Source organism: Nelumbo nucifera, chromosome 2 (assembly GCF_055504915.1).
Source record: "Nelumbo nucifera cultivar China Antique chromosome 2, China Antique-T2T, whole genome shotgun sequence".
Taxonomy (NCBI): Eukaryota; Viridiplantae; Streptophyta; class Magnoliopsida; order Proteales; family Nelumbonaceae; genus Nelumbo; species Nelumbo nucifera.
Window position 1 is genome coordinate 50,533,009 of NC_142650.1, and position 24,558 is coordinate 50,557,566.

Here is a 24,558-nt window from a genome sequence, read left to right on the forward strand (position 1 = left end):
ATAAGAACCCCGAAGATCAAATCTTTGATGTGGGAGACGTCACACGTGGATGAGGCTGGACGTTCCAAAGCTTGACAACTGTTTTGTCATATAAGAATGGTAACCCACAATTAGAACCTAGAATGGCTGGGCCCTACGATCACCATGGTCGTAAACATATAGGAACATTGTTAAAAAGATCGTGACCCACCGTCAGAGAGGCCGTATTTAGAGATGATTTAGATATAATGCCCACAGAAGCTAAGTTAGAAATCATAGTGCTGATTTTTTGGGAAACTTTTCTTTGGGAGTTGGGATCTGATGAGTAGGATACATTGCTAGTGAACGTTCATCCAGTTGCACTTAGTGATATAAAGTACATGAAATGTATGTTTCTGATACATGACCAAGTTAATATGACCAAAATGGTGAACAGATCTACATCCGGACTCTGTTTGAGATTGGACCTGTAAGTGGTCCATCAAGATTCTAGAAACATGGGACAGTGTCCAGTGGATGTAATGGGGCCCCTTGTTTTTGATGCAGACTGTGAAAAGGTATAGTTTTCTGGGCCAAACAACATAGTTTTTTAGGGTTATAGGCCTGGCCCAGAAATTAAATCAAGCCACAAATACCCCTAGCCATCCCTAATGTGGGTTTGCCCGGCCAACCCTGCAATACGGATGGACTTTTATGGGCCCAGCCCAGACCAAACACAAGATGTTAGAAGTTGCATGCTTGTTGGTTTGCATTTTGCGCATGGCGGATAACTGCGCGCTTATCATGCACATCCAATTAAGAAACACTAAACTTCAAAAAAAAAAATAGTAACTTGATATTTGAAACCAAGTCCTAAAACTTGAATCGTGACATAAATTATATCTAAAAGTTCAAATTGCTTGTATTTGCAAATTTTTTATAATATGCATTTCCTTTTTTTTTTTTTTTGGTGATCAAAATAACAGCTAATTAAGAACAAACTGATGCAAACAGAAACACAGGAAAGAAAAGGAAAAAGACAACAAACCTCCAAAAGAAAGTAAACACAACCTACGGGGGCTTCCAGTGAGAAGAAGCTCCATCTACCACTGACTTCGGATTTCCCAGAAAGGGATCCAACCAAAATGGGGGCTCTTCCAATCAGCAGAGACTCCTACGTCCTAACTTACCTTTCCTCGCAAATTCATGAGCTGCCCCATTTAACTTTCTACTAATGAAGCTAATGCTGAGAGAAATATCCTGCAACTAATACAAGTCTTGAATCAAAGACCAAATAACTGGAGAGCAGTCAAAAGGTCTATGCTTTATAACATTAACTAGCATATATGAGTCAGTTTCAATTCTGATGGAAGATAAACCTAAGGACTGAGCAAATTTGCAGCAAAATAAGATAGCAGTAAGTTCAGCATATTCCACAGAGACAAATTTACAAACTCCACATTTAGCCATCAAAAAAGAACCAGAATTGTCCGATATCCAGAAGCCAAAACCACTCAAACCATTACTATTGAAACTGCCATCAGTCTTTGCAATACAAAAATTGGAATCCTGCTGGGAGGCTGAACTGTTCTTTTCTTCAATAACTTTATCCTGAGAAGAATCTATTGATTCTTGAAAGGAAACTTTCCACACTTCCCTCATCATCCTGTTTGCAAGAAACAAAGATATATATGGATTAGGATATACTTCATTAAAAACAAATCTTTTCTTGAATTCCAAATAGACCAAAGAACAACAACAGAGAACTCAATGCAAGACTTTGATGCACCAACTGATGGATTTTCTTGTTGTAGCCACCAGACCCACCAGTCAGCAAAATGCCTAACAGAAAACAGATTTAACCTAATGAGGCCAAGGGGGCTTCCAAACCATGTTGTTTCTAGCATGATCACAGACAAAGAGGTCATGCAGGATGCTTTCCTCTACTCTTTCACAAAATGGGAAAAGAGAACCTTGGATTATATTTTTCTTTCCGAGAACTTTGTTCGCTGCTATGTTGTTATGACAACATTTCCAAATGAAATTTTTGATCTTTGGAGGAATTTTTAAAGCCCATGTCTTCTTCCAGAGTTTTGGAGTCATTGGATTTGTGGATTATTTATTTCACCTTGACCTTGGTTTAAGCTAATAGCTAGATGATAAGCCGATTTCACAGAGAATTTTCCCTTGGAGTTTGGAATCCAAATCAACTTATCTTCACCTCCCACTCTCGGGAGGTCCATATTACAGACTAAGTTTGCAGTGGCTTGGTCAAACAAAGACTGAATATTTCTTTCAATCCAGCAGTTATTCTGTGGGTCAATAAGATCACTAACCCACTTGGAGTGGTCACTTCTTGGCCTTGGGCCCATGGGCTTGAAGTGAAGAACCCCCTTTTCTAAGGAGATCTCTTCCTGCTAGCAAGGTTCTGAAGCCCCATAAACAATTTCAAGGGACAGACACATTCCAAAAACATTTCCCAGTTAGGTACTTACCCTTTGCTAAGCTTACCCAAAGACTGCCCTTTGTTGTACAGAACCTCCAAGCTAATTTTGCTAGAAGAGCAAGATTGAATAAATATGGATCTCTGTAGCCAAGGCCACCTTGTGATTTACTTTTGCAGATTTTAGCCCAACTAACTTTCTTTTGCTTTTTTGTTTCTCCCCACATAAAAGATCTTTAATTTTTTTTAATTGACTACATATGAATCTTGGCACCAAAAAATAGGACATTACATAGGAGGGGATTACAGATAGAACTGCCTTGATCTTTACTTCCTTCCCTGTAGAAGATAGGAAAGAAGCCTTTCACCCATTTATTTTACTTCCCATTCTCTCTCCCAGATAATTGAATAAACCCTTTTTTGACCTACCAAAAACTGAGGGGAGCCCTAAATATTTAGATGGATTGACAACTTTTTTAATACACATGACTCTTATAATTATTTTTTGCAGTTTTGGATGCAATCCTGGAGAGAAAAAAAAATTCAGATTTAGAAAAATTCACCTTCTGCCTGGAAGCTTTCCCATAATTCTTCAGGATCTCCATTATCATTCATCTTTCTGCAATGTTTGCTCTTGAAAAAATATAAGTCATCTACAGAAAAACAAATGAGTAATAACAGGGCTATTGTGATTAATTTGAATTCCTGAAATTTGCCTAGCAGAGTGAGCATGATTCAAAGCTTGAGATAATAGGACTTCAAAAACAATTAGGAACAAATAGGGAGACAGGGGATCCCCCCTGTTTGAGCCCCCTAGAGGGAAAGAATGTTTGATTGGGGCTTCCATTTACAAGGACTTCAAAGGATGTTGAGGAGATGCATTGCACCACCCAATTAATCCCATCTTTTCCATAGCATTTTTAACAAAAACCCATTCTACCCTATCATAAACTTTTTCATGTCCAATTTCACTGCCATGAAATTTTGCTTTTTTTTTGTGATTTTCATAAAATGGATTAATTCATGAGAGATCAAGATATTATCAAAAACCAGCCACCTAGGAATAAAAGCATTTTGATTTTGACTGATTATTTTGTCTAAAATAGGTTTGAGCCTGTTTACTAGAACCTTTGCTATGGTTTTGTACAAAGTGTTGCACAGACTTATGGGGCAGAATTGGGTTGCATCCTCAGGCCTTTTGCATTTAGGGATTAGGGCTACAAAAGTTTTGTTGATATCATTTTGAAGCACCCGTCTAAAAGAACTCTAGAGCTACTTTTGTAAAGTTTGGGCCCACTACTTCCCAATATTTCTAATAAAAATGATTTTGGAAATCCGTATGGGCCCAGAGCTTACTTCAAAGAGATAATTCTATTTCTAGCTCTTCTCCTTAAGGTTGCTTGATGAAAGAATTGTATTTTTATCTCCTAACTTGACCCAATTTTGCCTTGATTTTTGAGCCCACAAAATTTACTCTCTTTTAAGCTCCTTATCCATTAGATTTTCTAAATGTTTGACTTTTTATTTGTCAAATGAGCAACCTGGTTTATTCCTTTCTTGGCTCAGCTCTGCTTGGAGATATTTAATTTTCTCCTACACTTTGCCAAAGGTTCTTTTGTTCCACTTGGATAAATCCCTCTGAACATTTCTGCACTTTTTGACCACTAATGATTGATTAGTCCCTTGTAGTTTCCCCTCCCAAATTTCTTTTATTACTCTTGCACAATCCTCATGTGTGCTCCATATATTTTTCAAATCTGAAAGGTCTCCTAGTTCTTTTAACCTCAGGGGTAGTTTCAAGTAGGATTGTAATGTGATCAGACCCACCATAAGTCAAGTGAATTACCCTAGCTTCTTGGAATCTATTTAACCATTCCTCATTTGCTACAGCTAAAGCCAACCTCTGTTGGACATTTTCAATCCCATCCCTTTTATTTTTCCAAGTATACTTAGGCCCATGACTTGGCAGAACTTTATAGCTAATTGATCTTAGCAGTTTTTTTGTTTTTAGTTATTTCTGCTCCGCTGACTTGTTTACCTCCATATTTATCATCTCTATTAAATATCAGGTTCAGGTCCCCAATGCACATCCATGGGCCTAAGGTTGAAGTTGCCACTTATTGCCACAACTGAAGGAAACTCCTTTTCTTCTTTTTGTTTGGCTCACCATAAATAAAAGATACATTCTAATGCTCTTTGTCTTCCTTTGTCACTTCTGCTGAAATGAATCTTTCATTTGCAAATTTAATTCTTAAACTCACACTCCCATCCCAAAGAACAATTAAACCTCCGTCCAGGCCTATTGCATCTACTCCCCAACACTCCCAATCTCTCATCCAATTTATTTTTCTTTTGCACACAAGAACAGAGCACTTTGTTTCAATTAAAAAAATCGCATTTGGCTTTACTTCAAAATAGGCTCTTTTTAAAGGACGAACTGTTAGGGGAGGGCCTATCCCCCGGCAGTTCCAATTGAGGGCTAACATTGCGCCTTGGGTAGCTGAATGAGGGCAGCCACCCACACCCTATTCATAATTTTTCCATTTTTCTTGCTTTTAATTTTTGACTACCATTACTTTTTTTAAAACACTTCACCCTTTTCACACCAATGGTATCTAGCATTCTTTCTTTAAATTTGTTTTGAAAAATACTATTTTGTTTGTTCCTTTTTTTTTTCCAATTTTTTCAGCTCCGTTTCCTTTTTGCTTTTTCAAATCTTTACGCAATCTTTCAATCCCGGAAGCATCCATCAATTTAAATTTACAAACAGAGAAACAATAACCAAATTTATCAATACTTCAATAGATAAACATACCTTTGTTCCTGTGATCTGTTTACTGCCTTCTATTGTGTACGCACTGGACGTTTCATCATCAATCGCCATTCTTTCCTTTGCACTGTCCTGGCTTTCGGTATCTGTGTTCTCCTCAGTTTCTGAAACTTGTTCTGGCTCTTGGATGGTGTAATTTTCCTCCCAGAGATCTTTTTTTAATTTACCTGGCTGATCTATCATCATCTGTTGTGTTTTCTATACACAATCGACCTCAGATAGTTCAGTGATCCTTCTTTCCTTTGATTTCTTCAAATGATCACTCCAGCTTCTATTTCTATCAGTCTTGAACTTTTCGCTGCCTCATCATCACCCATTTTCAGTCCTATTTCAATCAACTGCAGTTTGGCTAACCCAAGTCCCTTTCTCGCTATCAGCTCCACTTGGTTACTCTATCCCTCAGCGATATTGCCAGCTGGCGAAGTCACAAAGCGCACAGGACTCTGATCGAACACCAATCAAAAAGATTGATTTTGACTCAGTCCAGTCCTGTACGTCCTTCCAACTGCCAAACCTAAGTGTCCGTCGGAAAACCACCTTCTTCTGTGAACAGTCGCTGACGAACTTGACTCCTTTCATTAGATAACGGAATCAGGCCACTCTCTTCCACTACTTGAGTGTCGACTACCTTCTGATTTAATGGCGAAGCCTTAGTAATTCCATGCAGTTTATTATGCTCCGGATCTCTTTCCATGTTCAGAAGCCAGGCATCCCTGTGGTTCGCAGCAACTTCCTCCGTGTCTAGGAACTTTGATTGACCGATTCCACTGTCCGCTCACAACCAGGGTCCAAAGCCCTTCACCTCTGTTCACATCCCAATCTTCTGGGTTTCCAGGATTGCCGTTACCTGTCCAACTAAATTTGCACCCCAGAACATTTCACAATTTTGTTGAATATGCCCCAATCTTCCACATTTTATACAGAAAACGGGTAGGCGTCCATACTTAATCGGATACCACTTTTCACGTCCATCCCCTAGCCTTCTGTGTACAACATACACCAATGGTTTGCAGACATCCACCACTACCCGCACCTTGTAGTAGAGTGTTCACCGCGTCTTCGGCTCTACATTCTTTTACTGTTAATTAGAACCTCTCTTATTTGTTTGCCCTATTGCCTTGGTCATGCATTCTACCGGCAGATCAAAGATTCTAACCCAAAATTTTATTTTGTTAATAAACAGCGCTTGTAGAGGATAATCTTTGATAAGCCAGGGCTCTTTTTCCAGAAAAGTCCGCTTGTCTTCATCAGCCTTGAATCTAAACCACAATACACCACTTCAAAGCAACTTAACTTTATACCCCCTTTCTAATTGCAGCAGATTTCTAGCTCTTTCCAGCACCCCTTTTAAGTTTAACTTCTTATCCGACAGAACCTTTCCAAGAGAACACTCGCTTTACACTTGGTTGTTGCCATGTCCTCTTCATGAAACGTGGTCCCTTCGGAATCTCTACTCTTGTTTTGCCAAGAATCAACATCCTACTCCTCTGAACTCGACATCTTAGCAATTCTTGTTCGAAATCACCAGTTTCTTTTCCTCTCCCAGCTTGACATGCACTCACTCCTCTCAGAGCACTCTTGCTCCTTTCAGAGTACCTTCTTCTAATCGTTCGATATATTCTAACATACGTCCCATGAATAATCAACGTAATATTCATTTTGCATCTGGCACGAAATATAAATCATGATTAGCAAAACTGGTCCGGGTGAAAATTTTGCGTCCAATTCAGATTTGCAATTTGGGTCGCGGATGGGTTTTGGGATTGTACAACTCGTACGGGCGATGAAAAAGGTACGATATTAAGCAAAATCCAACCCACCCACCCACCTCCCCCAAACCCCACCCGCATACTGTTGAAAAGCATATAAAATCAATGTATTAGGTGTTGGATTATATTTAATAATATTTCAAATTTTATATAAAGAATAATTGGTAATTTATATATTTTTTAAATGTTTTAATCAAATAATTGAAAATTTTGTTGTTTGTTTGTGTTATTTTATTTATTTATTACTTATAAAAACAACAATAGGAAATTAGATGTAGGTTCTAAACCTAATTTGCCGTTACCCTTGCATGTAGGGAGGATAGGGTTAGGGAAAGTTTCACATTTTTATGTACGGAGAGGGTTTTGATTTTGAAAGTCCAACCTATTTATAGGTTTTGGGGTGAATATAAATTAGAAGATTTAGAGAAATGGATAGAGTCTAGAATTTACAAAACCAACCCGCCCCATTATCATTCCTAGTTGCATAATCTTTTGTATGACCTAACATATAGGTCATTGCGTAATCTTTTGTATGACCTAAAGTGGAGAAGACAAGAAGCATAAGCTACTTCAAGGAGAGCCTCAAACATTAAGGCATTCAGCAAAAGACAAGGCGAAGCTGCAAAGGCTATAGACTAGTGAGGAAGACAAAGGCGAGTTGTCAAACTCGAAACGGAAGAGGAACGAGTCAAGCTACAATGCGACTTAGAAGAAGGGTAAATTCAACCCTCAAGATTTTCTCAAACAAAAATTGTCAGAAATCATAAGACAAGGTGTGTGTTTACTCTACCCTCTCGAGGGGTCTAGACCTGATAAATCTGGAAACGGGTGTAAAGTGATGAGGGCGTCCCCTTAAAACTGAGATATCCTTGAAAGACCACCTATAGAGTCAAGTTTTGGCAAATTCCTCGAAAATCGCATTTTCTTCCCAACTGATAAGTTATCAACCAACCCAGGCGATTGATTCGAACCAGGCGAGCGGTCTGAACCGGGTAAGTGGTCTGAATCGAGCATGTGGTCTAAACCGGGCGTGTGGTTTGAACCGAGCGGACTCCTTCTCAAGTCAAGAATCGTTGGACAAACTAGAGAGCTCTGATTGGTGGTCAAACTAGGAGGACCTACCAAATGCTGAGCAGCAACTCGCGGCACTAGCTACCCTCATTATTCAGGTATTTGAAAGCTTATACATTGTATACTTCTCACTAGCTATGAGGACGTACTTCTTTGTTTACATCGTCTTCAATACCGTTCCTTTTTATCAAACTAGCTATGAGAATCTTTGCTTGGAACATTCGGAGGGGAGGGGGAAGAGACACTCAACACTCTATTAGGAATTTCTTGCAAACCCATAACCCGGATTTTTGCTTTCTTTGTGAAACAAAATTGAATCTAAGAGACACCACAACTCTTTGCAAACGACTAAAATTCTTTAACTATGAAATAGTTTAGGCTCAGGGCCAGAGTGGGGGCTTCATATGCTATTGAAAGGATGGGTTGAAAGTGGAGGTTGTGGACTCATCCCTAAGACTCATTGAGTTATCTATTTCCCACAAACCTCATGGAAAATCTTGGTCCCTGATTTTCCTTTATGGACACCCCAGTGGAGGGGATCGGGCTGCTTTCCGAGATTCCTTCGGGCAATCCAAAATCCACCTACAGTCCAGCCCTAGCTTATGATTGGAGACCTAAGCGACACTATTTACCCCTAGACTATCAAGGATCCAGTAACACCCACTCAGCCTCTACACCTCTGAGAAGGGTAACTGACTTCTTTTCCCTTGTTGAGGTGGGCAGCTCAGATCCCTACTTTACTTGGACAAATAAGCAAAATGATCGACATTTAGTCAAGGAGAGGCTTGACAGAGCTTTGTCAAATGCAAAATGGCTTGACATCTTCCCAAAATCCAAGGTTTCGGTTATCCTAGACATGAACTCCGATCACAATCCCATCCTTCTAGACACCCTTCCCACCTACCCGCAAGGAAAGAAAACCTTTCATTTTCTTCCAATGTGGGCCAATCATGAAGCTTGTGAAGAAATCATAGACAAAAATTGGAAACAACAACTTCTAGGATCTACAACTTATAAAATTACAAAAAGACTAAAATTCATCAGAAAGAGCTAAAATCCTGGAACAAGTCCACCTTTGGAGACATCACTCAGAAAGTAAAATACTTAGAAGAGCAGATTCTCCTCCTTCAGCAAGACCAATCTGGTACCTCTCAAGATGAGCTCCGAAACCTAAAAATCCAATACAATCGTTGTTTATCCTACGAAGAGGAGTTGTGGAGACTAAAATCCAAGGAACTTTAGCTCAAAGAAGGGGATAGGAACACCAGTTTCTTTCATCTCCAAACAAAGCATAGGAGGAGGTGGAGCAACATTGAATGGATCAAGCTTGGAAGCCAATCTTGGGCTCCTAGGAGAGAATAGATAGGAAGGGCCTTCCAAGAGCACATCCTCAGAATAAGTGGACAGGTAGAAGATTTGAATGCAAACACTCTGGAAGGATTGATTTTGCCTGTCATCACTGAATCAGAAGGTGATCAACTGATCTTAACCCCAATTGAGAAGAGGTCAAAGCAGCCCTTTTTCAAATGAATCCACACAAAGCCCCGGCCCCGATGGTTTTACCCCTTTCTTCTTCCAAAAGTACTGGCATATACTAGGGAGGGACCTGACACACCTAATTGCAAACTTCTTCCACAACCAACACCTGCTTAGAGAATTAAACCAAACTCACCTAGTCTTCATTCCCAAAAAGGTAGGAGCCGAATCTATGGATCATACCAACTTATCAACCAATGGAATGTAGTCTACAGGGTGCTAGCAAAAGTCATGATAAATAGGCTTAAACCTCTGCTATCGCAAATAATCTCTCCCAATCAAGTAGTTTTCATCAAAGGCAGAACCATTTCAGATAATGCAATCTTAGCCAAGGAGATAACCCACAAAATTAAGCACCAGAAGGGGAAAGCCAAGCAATGCTAAAAATTGACATAGCAAAAGCCTTTGACAGAATGGGATGGGATTTCATCATCCAAACCTTGAGAAAGTTGGGATTCCCAAAGAAATGGTGTAATTTTATAAAACAGTGCATCACTACAGTCACCTTCTCAATAAAACTCAATGGGAGCCCGCTTGAATTGTTTCATACTAACAGGGGACTCCGATAGGGAGACCCTCTATCACCCTATCTATTCATAATTGATATGTGGGTGCTAACAAAACTGTTGAAGAAAGATGAAGCAAAAGGCAGACTGCAGGGTATAAAATTGGCCAAACATTCAAACCCCCTCTCACATCTCCTGTTTGCTGACAACTGCCTTATTGTTAGTAAAGCCACTCCAGAATCCCTCCTTACTGTCAAGTTAGTACTTCTCCAATTTGAGCAGTTATCAGGCCAATAGATAAATTTCCAAAAGTCGGGCATCATCTTTAGTAGGAACACACATAGAACTCACCAGAAGCTTCTCAGCCATTTAATGGGCATGAAACTAATGCAACCCAACATGAAGTACTTGGGATCATGGATGGATGAAGCAAGAGGAAATGTCAGGCCATTTGAAGAAATTCTCTTGAAGGTAGAAAACCAGCTAGACACATGGAAAGCAAAAGTTCTCTCTCAAGCAGGCAAAACTACCATGTTAAAAACAGTAGCCCAGAATATTCTTATTTATCAGATGCTCACCTCTCTATTTCCAAAGAAGATTATGAAGAGACTAGACCAACTCCAATGAAATTTCTGGTGGCAGGGGAAACAAGCCAACAAGGGGGTCACAATATCTCCTGGAACAAGATTTGCAAACCAAAATCTGGGGGAGGTTTGGGTCTCAAGCAGGTGGAACCAATGAACAAGGCACATTTTGCCAAACAATTCAGGTGGCTCCTTACAGGAGAGGGAAGAGCTTTGGAAGGAGTAGATCCAAGCAAAGTATTTGAGAAATAAGTCTATCTTTGAGGTCAAACCCGAGAGGTCTCACTCCTACTGGTGGTGAAACTCCTTAAGTGTTGGGGATAGTCTCATCCCCCATCTTTGTTGGAGAATTGGAGATGGAGCATGAATAAACTCCCAAACGGATCCTTGGATTCTAGGACTCCCTTCCAATAAACCCCAATTCCGACAGCCTCAACTCTCTACAGTCAGAAGTTGGATGGTGAAAGACTTCATCACAACTTGTGGAGAATGGAACTCCCAACTCTTACACCAAGTCTTTGAAGATTTATCAACTGAAGCCATTCTAAACATACCCTTGAACCCCCATGGCCAAGAGGATAAATTGTTGTGGAAGAATTCAAAGGATGGGGAATATTTAGTCCGGTTAGCCTATAGAAGTTTCTCAAGAACCAAAGCCGTGGGACCCTCCAGGGAACAAATCAAGTGATCAAAGTTGTGGACCACAAAAGCCCCCCTTCGATGCCAAGTTTTTGGTTGGAATGTTCTAATGAATGGAGTCAAAACGAAGCAATCAATTTGGTTCCTATGACACTCAGGGGACTCTTCTTGTGTTCCTTGTGGGAATGCACCTGAAACACAGGCGCATCTCTTCTTCGAATGTTCTCTAGCAAGAGCAGTTTGGATGTCAGTTCAAATTGGCTTTAATCTAGATGCCTTCATTGCATCAAGATCACTAGATTTCCTAACCTAGTGGCTAGAAAGGAACCCTAAGAGGAAAATTCTCTGAGATTTCTCTTTGGCTAGACTCCTAGCCACTCTGAGAGCATTATGGTATCATAGAAATGAATTGATCTTCAAAGGAAAGTCCCCGGACTCCCTTGAAGTCATAAGAAAAATAAACTTTTATGTCCCAAACATAGAAGACTCAATTTGGTTTCAGGGGAATAGTGTATTCCCCTAACTTCCCATTCGATAGTTATAGTTGATGGATCTTGGAACACAACAACTAGCTCAGCCTCTACGGATTTATATTTATTGTCTTACACACACAATGTTTGCTTTGCAAAAGGACAATAGTGCAAGGCCTTTAACGCCTTAGAAGCTAAGCTCTAGGCAATCATCAAAGGCCTGAGAAGACTCATTTTGTTGGGTATCAGTCAAGCAATCATTCTATTGGATGCAAAGGAGATCCTGATAAAGCTCAGAGGAACCATGGGAAACATAAGGTGGAACAAACAAGCATTGGTTGAGCACATCAAGTTTCTAGTCTCCTTTTTTGTGGAACTTAAAATGATGTATGTAAACAGGAATGATATAAGCCCTGCTCATGACATAGCAAACAGTGCCAATATAAATAAAACTCATATTTTGATCCCTAGACCCCTCTCCCTCCGAGGCATAACTTGTATCTTTGTACAAGGGGTCTCCTTTTTTTATCCTTTAATTTTTTAATGTTTCCAATAGATCTCTTTGCTTAAAAAAAAGCATATAAATTTTACTAGAAGCAAACAAAAAAAAATTATTTATTAAGATGTTACGTGCCAAACATGGAAAATGACGATATAAATGACACACCTTCAAATTCCATAAAGGCTTCAATATATCTAAAAGAAAATAAAATAAAATATGCGTTGTTGTTCAAATGGTTCCGGATCCTTTTCATTTGGACTTTGGTTTGAAGCCCTTGAATTTTTCTACCTGCAAGCATTAATATCTCCTCATTTTAAAATCGCGGGAGACGGGACACGTGGAAACTAATCAGCGGTGACTTTTATTTGTTGTTTTCTGTTGAGTAAAACCGGAGATCATACTATCTATAATTCAATATACAAAGCATGCATGCGATTGCTGGCCGGCGGCTGGAAGAGAATATCACTTTCTACATTAATAAATGTGTAAAAGGCTGAGTTTTCAAATTAATTGTCAAACAGAGCTTCCTCTTCCAAGTGAATATGAATGTTGTTTGATTCGTTAAGATCTGTTTGGACAGATATCACACTGCCGGAAAAAGAAACAAAGAATAAAAGTAAAAGTCAATAATACAAGTGAGAAGAGGGATTCGTCTTTTGATTTCACAAGCCCACATCATCAAATGGTGGAACAGAAAGGTTCTACGAGGTCCCATCTTATATAAGCTTGTTCGCCCTTTTTCTCTTACCTTTATTTTGGATTCACATTCACTAAGCTGTGTTGCTTTGAAATCAACCACGTCAACTACAGCTTTTCCTTCGGCAATACTAAAGGCTACCTTCGAAGTTCAGTCATCGTGAACAAACTGAATTTGACTATACTTAAAATTGCTTTTGTACTTCGGGTAGCAGAAAAGGATAAAAGTGCTTCTTTTATTTGGTCGTAACAGTTTCCATGCACAAACAAGGTTTGCGGCTGAAAAGAAAGAACAATAAACGATTGAATGCTATACCTTTTCTTACTTTCAATTCAAATGTGAAATCCTGAAATTGGTAGCAAGATAACTGGGCCAGGATTGTGGCCATTTGGGTGTTTGGACTTATTTACATAATATATGTATACACACAAATTAAGATGGTTCATATATCTTTAGAAAATTGGAACGGACTAGGGAATGAGCTAACCTGGAATATTCTACCCATCAACTTTGAACTTGAATCGCTGAGCGGATTCACATTTCTTGAGAAAGAGCCAACTCTAGCCCGGATGTTCTTCTCAGCCAATAGGTAGTTTATGTTTTTGGAAAGTGCTTAATTTTCACCCGTTCAGGACCCAAGTGTTTTCTATGCTGAAGGAACATGGTTGGCTGGCCGATTATTTTCAAATTGCCAAAGTTCCATCGGTCCTTCTTATAACTACTTAGAATAATTTCAGGACCATTATTGTTCCACACCCATTTATGTCGGGTAAACAACTTTTTTATCTTCCTGTGAGGATTATTTATTTCAGTACAAATTTGCCCACTCCATTAAGTGGCACTATCATTGAGAAGTATCATCATAATTGATAAGAGAATTTGTTATCTTCCCAAGTTTTGTATAGGTTTAAATACTACATTAAGTTCTCTTATCTTCTTTAGACGGGTTTCACAATGATGCCTGAAAGACATGATACTGAAAAACTTACAATCAATCAACTAGCATCATAAAACTAAAAGTGGTTACCAAGATTTTCATCAAAACTCATCCGGGTGGGTGGTGACTGGTAAGATCCTTTTCCGGTATTATGTCTTTCCGGTATCATACATTTTTCTTTTAACGGATACTTCACATAAATTTTGCATTACACTTTTACTATTTTACTATTAAATAGGTGGCACATCTATTAAATTATGCTATTCTTCCACATCTCTTCATATACGTTGTTGTTATATTTTTCTGATCTCCTCTACAGATTTAGCAGATTAATTTAGGTATGTAGTTTGCCTTTTTGTTTCAAATCCAATCCAATTAAGATCATCCAAATTATGTCAATTTATAATTTGATCAAGTATGGATCCATCCAATCAATCTGATCCAATAATACTTGAGGCTGTGTTTGGAAAGAATGCAAATATGTAGAGTGTAAAACGGTTCATATAAATTGTAAAGTTGGGTTAGTTTTGCATTGACAAATTTACCTTCTTACCAAACAGACTTTTAGCTGTAATGGATGCAAACATGAATTCCAATAAAGCATATATCTTTATTTATCAAAAGCTCACTTGAATGCAAATTTACTTTTTTTTTTATTGATGTACTTTTACATCTTAATACCAATGTAAATATGCGTTGGTTTGTCATTTGTCAATGCAAAAATAATGTTGCCAAACACAAGCAAAAGTGAACTAGAATGTAAATTTACCCTGAACCGGGATTTACACTCCATATGCATCATTTCCAAACACAGCCTGAATACATATGCTTATATCTACATAGAATTGATATTTATCAATTAGTAAAGTTGGTTTAAATGTTTACGTTTACTAAATGGTCATTGGCACAAGTTGAACAAGAAAATGACATAGGGAGCAGAAGTAGGGTATAGGAAAAAATGGTTTGAGAAGGTTTGATTCTATTACATATTTTTTAAAGAAAAAATAAATATTTTTTTTTTTATTTTGGGGGTTAGAGGAGAGTTAGAATATGATCCTTTACATTTTAATTCAAGTTTTGGAGCCCAAGAACACAGTTTATTACATTTTGACCCAACCTCCCATTAGTAACCCTATATCAATAATGATTTAACAATAAAAGTTTGGGGGGCCAAGCACCCCCTACCAGTATACTTGGCTCCGCCCCCGCATGAGGATGAATTATCCATTTTCTCATAGAAATTATGTTTAACCCATGGCCATTTGAATCTAGATATATCTAATTCAAATCTTATCCATTTGCGTACATTATTTCTGTGATGAGGAATTACTGGTAATTCTCTTTCTTATTGTATTTTTTCTTTATTCCTTTAGGCTATGTTTGGTTTGAAGGAAAAAGTAGGGAAATGAAGGAAAACACAATGATCCCTTCCTTTCCCTACTTTTTCCTTCAAACCAAACACAATGATCCCAAATGTGGTCCAATTGCTGTTGTCAAAAGGCTCAATTGGTGTTTCTCACAACCAAAACCCTTTCCACGATATTTCTTGCAGTTGTGAAAATTAAATTAGAAATGGTTTCATTTCTGGAAAATCTAAAGTAACCTCATTCATATCTTCTATAACATCTAGGTAGTTTACACCACTTTCTTCCTCCATTCTCTCATATAAAGTGGGGAATACATCATTTTACTTCACTATTTACTCCTCCCAAATAAAAAACCTCCTTACCTTTATTTTCTCTTTTATAAATTGGAGATGACATTATTTTGTTCCCATTAGAGAATATGAAAACTCATTTACTTACTTCGCCTATCAGCTTAAGTTTTTAGGTTGAATGGTTCCTTGAAATGGTATCAAAACCTATTTGACCAAGTGATATAATGTTTGATCCTCATCGCCCCCATTATAATTAATTAAATTTCATCACAAGGTATGAATGGGCATGAACTTGTGTCCATGCTTCAAACTTGATGGGCTTTTGCATAAAAGTGGCGTGTTAGAGAAAAAAAACCTGTTAGGGACCTCAACTAACAGCTTAAGCTGCACTTAATCCATTTGCACTCCCATGCATTTGTACTAAGGTTGTGTTTGGTTGCAATGCAAATAAATTTGAACAGATGCAAAACCATGACAGTGCAAATGATTTGAGTGTAAATTCTGACCTATTTTTGTTTCAAATTTTAGCTTATTTTGTTTGATTTCAGTACAAATGAAGTAAATTAAGACATGATTCAAGATAAAGTAAAATCTAAAACAAAATTAAACAAGAATTTGCATTTTTTGCATTTGCACTCCCATGCATTTGTACTAGTGCAAATAAATTTGCACTGCAGCCAAACACAGCCATAGGCTCAGTTTGGAAAGAGTACAAATATATACAGTACAAATACATACAAAATAATACAAAATATAAGGTTTTGCACTCTACATATTTGCATTTATACCCCTTCCAAACTGAACCATAGGACCTAAGACAAGAATACACTCAGACCATTTGCACTCTCATTTTACTTTTCTTGAGGTTGTATTTCACCCCATTTGCATTACAAATAGAACAAAGTAAAACCTAAAAAAAAAATAAACCAAAATTCACTTGCACACTTTTGCACCAACGCAAATGAAATTGCATTAATTGCAAACAAATGTGTGCCTGCTACTAATAGTAATTAGGTCGCCTTAACTAGGGTGGCGGACAGGATTTGTAATTATTTCTAGCACTTTTTTTTTTCTGAATTTCATTTTTCATGAACTTGAAAACACAGCTTTATAGCCTATTGGCAGGATGATGTTCCATAAGTATACATCTTAACTCACGGGCGTAAACGGATAGGATAGATCTGAATTTGATCCTATTAACTAACATGTGGATTGGGATCAAATCTTTTGAGTAAGATAAAAATTGGACTCAGATTGCACTGGGATATTATATATCATTAATAAAGTAAACTAAGAAGCAATCAAAATATATGTTATTAATGGAATGGACCAGAGAGAGAGAGAGAGTCTTCCAGTGCCAGTTTTCTTGTGAGTTGTGAGCTCGTGAGAGAGAGAGAGAGGGGGAAGAATTCCCAAGCAAATATACCCTGAGTTGTCAAAAGTCTTAAAAATAATAAAGAATAAATTAAAAATTCATACTCTTTTATAGTTTTAGAATTGTCAGCAATATATCAATACGTTGGAATCTCAAAATGAGCTAAACAAAGAAACCCACACAGGTGAGAATAAGTATTCATTCTCTTACAGAATTCTTTTACTCTTAAAGAAATTAACAAAGAAACGACATTTGATGCCCATGTGCACCTCTGTCACTGCTCCTAGAACCTCACTCAGACCTCTCTGCACTCATCAGGCTTCGCTAGCTGTTACTTGAGAAAACAGACCCAACTCAACTCAACAACCCTACACAAGACAAAACCCAACCAATCACCATTAACACTTCTTACACAGATGTAGCACTTCGTAGAGACCAAAGCAAACAACCTTACCTTTCCTTTATTAACACCTCTTACACCAAACTAGAACCCTCTCTTCCTTCCCTCTCAAGTCACAAGTCGCAAACAACGTAGAAAACAAAGAAAAATAAAGAGAGAAGAAAACCCATTTCCGAAAAAGACACTCAAATCATTAAAACGATCTTCAATTCCCATTTGAGCTCCCATCCCTCTAATGGGAAACATTTGCTGGGTATAACATTATGACCCCATATTTACAGCTCTTTGTTAATTTATATCCAAATCTATAAGGTCAAAACTGATGTTTCATCAATTTTCCTTTTAAAGATAGAAGAAAAGTAACACAGAAATATCGCCCTCTAGGCTCTATCCTGTACGATTTCCTGTACTGAACCTTGGGCATCAATAGCAAGAGGCTACTGTCTGCGACTACGAGACTAGAGTAGGCTAGGGTTTTCTCTCGGGCTTTTAGTATTTATTTTTTCCTAAGATATATTTCTGGACATCTTGGACTCGTCGTCGACCGGACTCCGATGTATTAACTAATAATAAGCATATAAGAAGAAACAAAAGACGTGAAGAAAGCATCCATGAGTGGTGACGCAAAATATTCTGCAATATTCTGTTTGGGATTAAAAAAGGGTTTATGGATAATACTTAAATGGACTGATTCAGCGCAGTTGGTGGCGTTTTTGTAGCTTGGAGGAAGGGAGAACACCGAGAAAAAAACAGGGGAATAGTGTATTCAAGCATATGGATTTATACGGAAGGGAAATAGTACTGAAACAAAACAATTAGTATATATTACTGCAAAAAGGACTTGATCATTGGTGATGATAATAATACAAATTAAAAGAAAAAGGGAATCGATGTTTTGATGTATTCGACTTATACGTGGTTGACAACCCATCTCTGAGGATTATTAGTTTAGACTTTAGATGTACTGATAGAATGTCAGTGAGCTGAGTAGGGGAAAGCTCACGTTTTTCAATGCAGCTCGTCAGTTGTTTTCACCCTTAAACCCCACACACATGCTCATCTACATTTACCCTCTCAGAGAACGACCATGAGTTTACCTGGCTAAAATAAGAGAACGATCGACGACCCATGGAGTTCTTACTATCTTAACAACAAATGCCAACTCGGTCTTCATTAAAGTACGAAGTGTCCTCTCTGCGTTTTTTCACCCCAGAAGCTCTAAATCTAAATACCAGTTTCAATCAATGTGATTCCTTAATTCGTTTCTCCTTGGAGAATTAAGGCAGTTAGCTGGTATGGTTGCATGAAACTATTGTTCATAACAAAATTGAGAACATCTACCTTAATTTATCTCTACTTTTGCTAGATTGGAACCTAATAAATTGATAATTAAGTATAGACTGAAACAAATTAAGATGTAACGATAACAGGTGCAGTCAGTTTTATTCATGGATAAGATCGTATATTATGTGTTTTTTTTTCATATGGGTTATTCTAAGGCAACCAGCAAGCTTTAATTAATGACTTGAAGTAAGGCAACAAAGCGACCTCTTAAGCAAAAAGATGAAAGGCATAAAGAAACCCAAAAACAATAAACAAAGAGGAATAATTATAAAGCAAAACAAAAGGAGTATATGAAGATCGAATTGAAAATGAGATGAACACATTGAACAAGTAAATACCATTTAAACGCATCAATTCTGCAAGTCTACTTCACCTTAGGCCGACGGCCGAGCCTTAGCTCAAGATCTAAGTCCTCCATGGAACCAGGGCAAACTCCAAGTACTTCCGATTGAAGATGACGTAAATCAACTGAACTTGGTTCGAGAAAGAAAGGCAACGTTGATGTATCGGTTCTCTTTCTCTTCCTACTAATGGTCTCCTGATCATCATCATCATCGCCAGCTGACGTCCCTGGTGATCGATTCCGATGCACAACCAAATTCAGGCTCACAGCCAAATCTGGCTTAGCGTAATCCCCCGAAACCCGGCATCCTGATTCTTGTGTAATCGGTATCTTCTCCCCTTCAATCTTTGCATCCGAGAGAGCAAGAACCTTAACAGCAACCGAGTCCGACCACGAGGGTGGGGGAGATAAAAGGGAACCCTTTCGGTGTTGTTGAACAGTAGAAGAAGAATAAGAGGGAGAAACCAAGGCCTGTTCACTACAATTCTCTTGAGTAGATGGGGCCGAAACCCTAGAAGTCGATTTAGATGAAGAAACAACACCTGGATTAGAGTTAGGGTTAGGACTGTAAACCAAAGTGCAAAGCTGAGATGGGTATTGAACACCCAATGATGTACAAGGATTCTGATGATCAGGGTAATGAGTTTGATGGTGATGATGAAGAATTTCATCGTGGGAAGTTGGAGATTGCTTAAGCCTAGCTCTATCCCTCCTATGGACGTTCATATGACCACCTAGAGCTTGAGCAGACCTAAATTCTCTTCTGCAGAAGCTACAAGTATAAGATCTCGGGGGCCATATGCATCCTCCAAGATGTCCAGCTGAGTCGACTGCAAAGGCTTGTTCTTCCCATGAATCGTTGTACAAGGAAGCCGTGGACGGTTGAATATGGGACCCCACACACTCTTGCACCTTCGTCCACGTCCAGTAGCGTCCTCTCTCCATTGCACTTCCACCCGGCATCCGCAGTCGACCGAGTTGCAAAGAAGAGATGGATTAGTACTACAGCGAGGAGCTTGCTTTAGAAGTTCTGATGTGTATTTTACATGGAAGAGAGCACCCCTGCAACCAAGTTGGAGTCATGAAAAGCTACATGAGAATCTATCATGGGGAGAAATAGCTCGATCAGCTGGAAGAAAGGAAAAAGAAAAAAGTAAAGAGTCTCTTGACAACTTTGGGAAGGCGAAGTGTTGGGTTTTCTTGTTTGGCTGCCTTGGTGAAGCTCCCTTTTTTGGTTTTTCTGTAGCTGTGATTTGCATAGTTCAAAATTTGCACTTGCACAGTTTCTACATGAGGACTGTAGTTTGTAGGCACTAGACAGACAATCGCATCTCTTCTCGGCAAATCCCACTCCCTCTAGCTCTAGGCTTCGTTCATCTCGTGAGATATAGATCATTGATCAACACATGAAAAGCAACCAAATTACGCGTCCACGTACAACATGGACTACCCCACGTACGTGATATGAGTCTTGGTGGGTCCCCTTGTAAGACGAGATTGCGCTGTGCTGGATTAGATTGCAGCGTAGAACTGATTTGTGAAAATGGTCTAAATAAAAGTAGATTGACGGAACGCCAGACCAACCCTCCATTGCCCTTGAGCTAGGACCCAGCATTCCATGCGTCTCCTACTATAGGAGATGTGATATCTGATGAGATCATCAAATCGTGTTATTTTTTGACCTACGCCTAGGCCTCACAAATACAATCAAAAACTCTGGAAATTTTCCAAAAGAAAATTAAAATAACGTGGATTTCTCATTCCATCGACAATGACTCGATTTCAGGCCGGAAAAGTCTGGGTTGATGGTTCTTGATTTTGATTGAAGTTTGGTCAATTTTGGAATTTGGAAAATTTTCCATTTTTTCTCTTTTCTTTTTTGAATTTTATTTCATGTTTACATTATTGATCAAAACATAAATGAAAACTCTACCCAAAAATATGGAAATTTTCGTCCTTTTGAGGGGCTCATGATATTACCAAAACCATGGATGCAGGGGTGTTACTGTACTGTCAGTGAAGATTCTCCTTTCATGGTCTCATAAGCTTGTCATTCATGGCATCAACCAAACGGAATCTTCCTACGCCCGTGACGATAAGTCAATAGCAATTGCTTTTCCCATACTTGTTTTCATCTTATAAAATAAAAGAATTAAGAATATATATTCCTACGTATCTCCTATTCAAGGATTCGCCTATTCTACCGACATACTCTCCAATGACCGGCCGGCTTCTGTTTCTTGTTCCCATTATTCAATAAAGCCTTGCCTTTGATCACTTGCAAAAAAAAAAAAGGCTGAATTTGAATGAATTGAAACTTGTCAAAGAATTATTATGCTGCTTGAAGAATAATCCAGTAGAATTTGAATTTGCTGCAAAGGGTTGGCAATGAGCTAGCTGCATCGGGCCGGTTGATCTGGTCAAACCCGTGTCAATTGAAAAGCCTGAACTAAGATGGGATTGAACATTGAAGAAAAATGGGTACTGGGTCAGTGGGTCCTTTCAGCTTTGTGCAAGAGGGAGGGACAATGACCAAACCTAAACCGGGGTACAGCTTATGAAATGGTGGAAGATATAAATATATTCGAATCAAAATTTAAAGAAAAGGGAGGTTGGCATTCATCAATCCTGACCTGGATTGGTGTAGTAATAATATTGAAAGGGAGGGACGAGGGAGAGACCGGCCGGTCCCATCAAGAATTGCCACCCTTTCAAGGAGACAGGATTCCTTGCATGTGTGTCATTTTCTACGTGCAGGAGTTGTTTTATTTTTATACTAGTCAAGTGGGTTAATGACTATTTTGTTACGAGTGAAGACGTACGGCGTTTAAGCCTAGGTAGGTCTCTGGGCGTGGCAGATAGAGTGGCGACGGAATTAATAGAGACCCATGCAATTTGGATTCTTATGCTTCAGACTTGATTCTCCTTCTTCACTTCTTCTTCTTCTTCTTCTTCTTCTTCTTCTTCTCTTCTTCGGACTGATATCATATCTTTGTTGAGCTTATCTCAGTTACTCGATCGTGTGGTCATTTGTATATAATATAATCTTTACTGCAGAGCTTTGTTTCTTCACTTGAAGCCCAAAAGCTGATTCATGGTTAGCAATGCGTCCACGGCCTACGCAGTGGACCATGGGTAAAAGCATCACAGACTTCAGTCTGTCTGACCTTTATAATGATACGGTGATTCAAAGTCCCTAAATGCCTCGACTAGTACAAGGTCATATGAACGATGACTATCTCCCAATCCCTTAATAAATCTCTCATGCATGCAATCCCATCATCATTCAATCAATTCAAGTATCACCCTCCAACAATCCAATCGAGCTACACTCTTTGTTCTATTCCCATTTATGCCAACCCCCATCTCCTATGACAAGACACTTGGTTCCTTACCCCCTACCCTGAGTAGACCTAATTATATATAGATATATCTATTACTCTCTTCTCTTAGACATTAAATCAAACAGTGGGTGGATAAGTTTATCATCTCCTAGAACTGAGGCTTAGATTCTGCTTTGATGGCTCTACTACGACTCTTTCTTCTTTTGGCCACATGGAGAGATTACGTGGCTAAATTTTGAATAAATCCATTGAGCTACAAGCCAGCCGTGATTTTGGCCCTTTGAGGAGGATGTGAATTCTGTTACATCAGCTTGTCCGAAAAAAGTTTCAAACCAGCTGCCTTCTACCACGTGGCAAATAGGTTTTATTTTCTAACCTCAACCAAGGACAACACCGACAACATAACAAATTCAAACGCCGTGCATGGGCTGACTAGGAAAGAGAGACACTGTAATACATGTTGCAAATTGAGGGGGTCCCATATAATTTCAACACAGTACTCTGAATTTCTTACATTAGCCCTTTAAGCAACAGAGCAAATCCATAGATTTTTTTTTTTTGGTTTTTTTGAGTACCACTTCTGTAGAATTTCAGAGCTTGCATTGATCTTCGAGTATATATAAAAGGACGCATTTTTCTACATGGAAAGGGATGTTAGGGTGAAACTGGCGGAATAGAAATGGTTGACATCTCAAACACTTACAATTTGTTCGTTTAAGCTGCTATTTGTCAAACAACCGAGGTTATCAAAATAGCAGTTCTACCAAAAGACATTTACAAGTCTATCTCCCAATAACTTGCCACGTGTTTTACACTGTTTAAGACTCGCCACTAAATTGGGTCCTCCTTAAAAAAAGTACCCAATCGAATCCTTTGTATACGTGAATTGTAAATTATTATTATTATTATTATTATTATTATTATTATTATTATTATAAAGGTTGAATGGCAATATATGAATATATCAGAATTCAGTGGAGCCATCGCTGCCCTAGAATATTATTCCTTGCATCACTTAGAGGAGGGCAGCGAATTCCCCGGACGTATGCAGAACCCTAAAACCGGCGGATTTTGAGGGGAATATTCTGCCAATTGAGCAGGTTTGTAATCCTGAATAGGGTAGTTACTGTTGGATTTGAAATTCTTAGAGGGACAGTGGTTTTGGAATCCCAACCTACATTTGACCATCCTCGCGTTTTTATTTTTATTATATCGTGCAACTTTGAGAATGGATGGAAACGGAATTCAATTGATCTCCACTAACATTGTGTTTGGAAGGGTGGTCGCTTTTTTGGACCGATTTTCAAGAAAAAACTCTCATGTATATAAGACCATCTTTCAAGATTTTACCATGTAAGTAATAAGTAATATTATGCTGTTTGGTAATATTACTTTACCATGTAAGCCATCTTTCAAGATTTTTATCACTAATTTTCATGTATGTCCTAATAGGTAAGCACGACGTAGGATACATATAAGGCAATAATCGCTGGAAAAATTAATAGGATCCCGATTTTTGAGGCATGCTCGATTTTTTAATAATCGGCTGAACCAAACAATAAGATACATAAACGTTTATTGAAACGCCTATGTAGATCCGATGTGATACCGTTCTTCTGAAAAACAACTACGGTTCTAAAAATCCCCTAAGACGTCAAATGGAGAAGCTCGAATTATGTGAACCCTAAGGTTCATGAGAAGCGTGCACCTGCGAATGAAAAAGTGAAAAACAACAACCTCCTCAATTTGAATTTCCCTCTCATCGTCTTTCAGCATCAAACCACAGCAACTAAGTTGGGAGACCAATGATCAGGTAAAATCATCATCATCATCTTCTTCTCTTCCTATTACAGACGGAATGGAAGTGCAGGATATGTAGGTAGAAAAAGAAAAATCGGAAAACAACGAAGAAGAAGGCCGAAATCAATCGGAACACTCGCTCTTGCATTGCCACCAACATATTAGCTGATTTCATGCATCGTGTGATCAATGTTTTTTGCTTTTGTATTCAGACTTTCAGTTAAGCTTTTGCTACCAACTTCTATGTGTCAGGATTGGGATTGACTGTAATCCAAACTTCATGTAATTGTGCTACGGTCGATTGCTTCTTGGATTATTCAGTCCATAATTTCAAGTGTTTAAATGCTCTTAGA

General features: G+C 38.5%; 1 protein-coding gene and 1 long non-coding RNA gene across 5 annotated transcripts; both read right to left on the minus strand.

Moving 5' to 3' along the window:
• Window positions 1–1,236: 1,236 nt before the first annotated feature.
• LOC148802205 (uncharacterized) lies at window positions 1,237–6,875 on the minus strand. 3 transcript variants are annotated; one of them, XR_016082128.1, is made up of 3 exons: window positions 5,217–6,875; window positions 2,965–3,020; window positions 1,237–1,624 (listed from the first exon to the last, which is right to left on the minus strand). It is a non-coding gene; the product is annotated as an uncharacterized LOC148802205 (long non-coding RNA). The 3 variants fall into 3 exon arrangements; XR_016082126.1 differs by having other exon boundaries at window positions 2,965–3,034; XR_016082127.1 differs by having other exon boundaries at window positions 2,965–3,054.
• Window positions 6,876–12,964: 6,089 nt separating this feature from the next.
• On the minus strand, window positions 12,965–20,423 carry LOC104601105 (zinc finger protein 10-like). Of its 2 annotated transcripts, XM_010264301.2 has the most exons (3): window positions 20,235–20,423; window positions 19,092–20,123; window positions 12,965–13,283 (listed from the first exon to the last, which is right to left on the minus strand). In XM_010264301.2, the coding sequence occupies exons 2-3, from the start codon at window positions 20,022–20,024 to the stop codon at window positions 13,143–13,145; spliced, it is 1,074 nt and encodes a 357-aa protein (XP_010262603.2). In that variant the 5' UTR covers window positions 20,025–20,123; window positions 20,235–20,423; the 3' UTR covers window positions 12,965–13,142. The 2 variants fall into 2 exon arrangements, with proteins under 2 accessions (XP_010262603.2, XP_088754867.1); XM_088898741.1 differs by lacking the exon at window positions 12,965–13,283 and having other exon boundaries at window positions 18,866–20,423.
• Between the last annotated feature and the right edge of the window lie 4,135 nt (window positions 20,424–24,558).

What these genes read in the sequence shown, in the direction of transcription:
- LOC104601105 (XM_010264301.2), bottom strand. Translation starts at nt 20,024, where the DNA reads ATGCCGGGTGGAAGTGCAATGGAGAGAGGACGCTACTGGACGTGGACG. An exon ending in GGCTCGGCCGTCGGCCTAAG is followed by an intron (nt 13,284 to 19,091) that starts GTGAAGTAGACT and finishes CTTTCTTTTCAG; the next exon opens with CCGCAAACCTTGTTTGTGCA.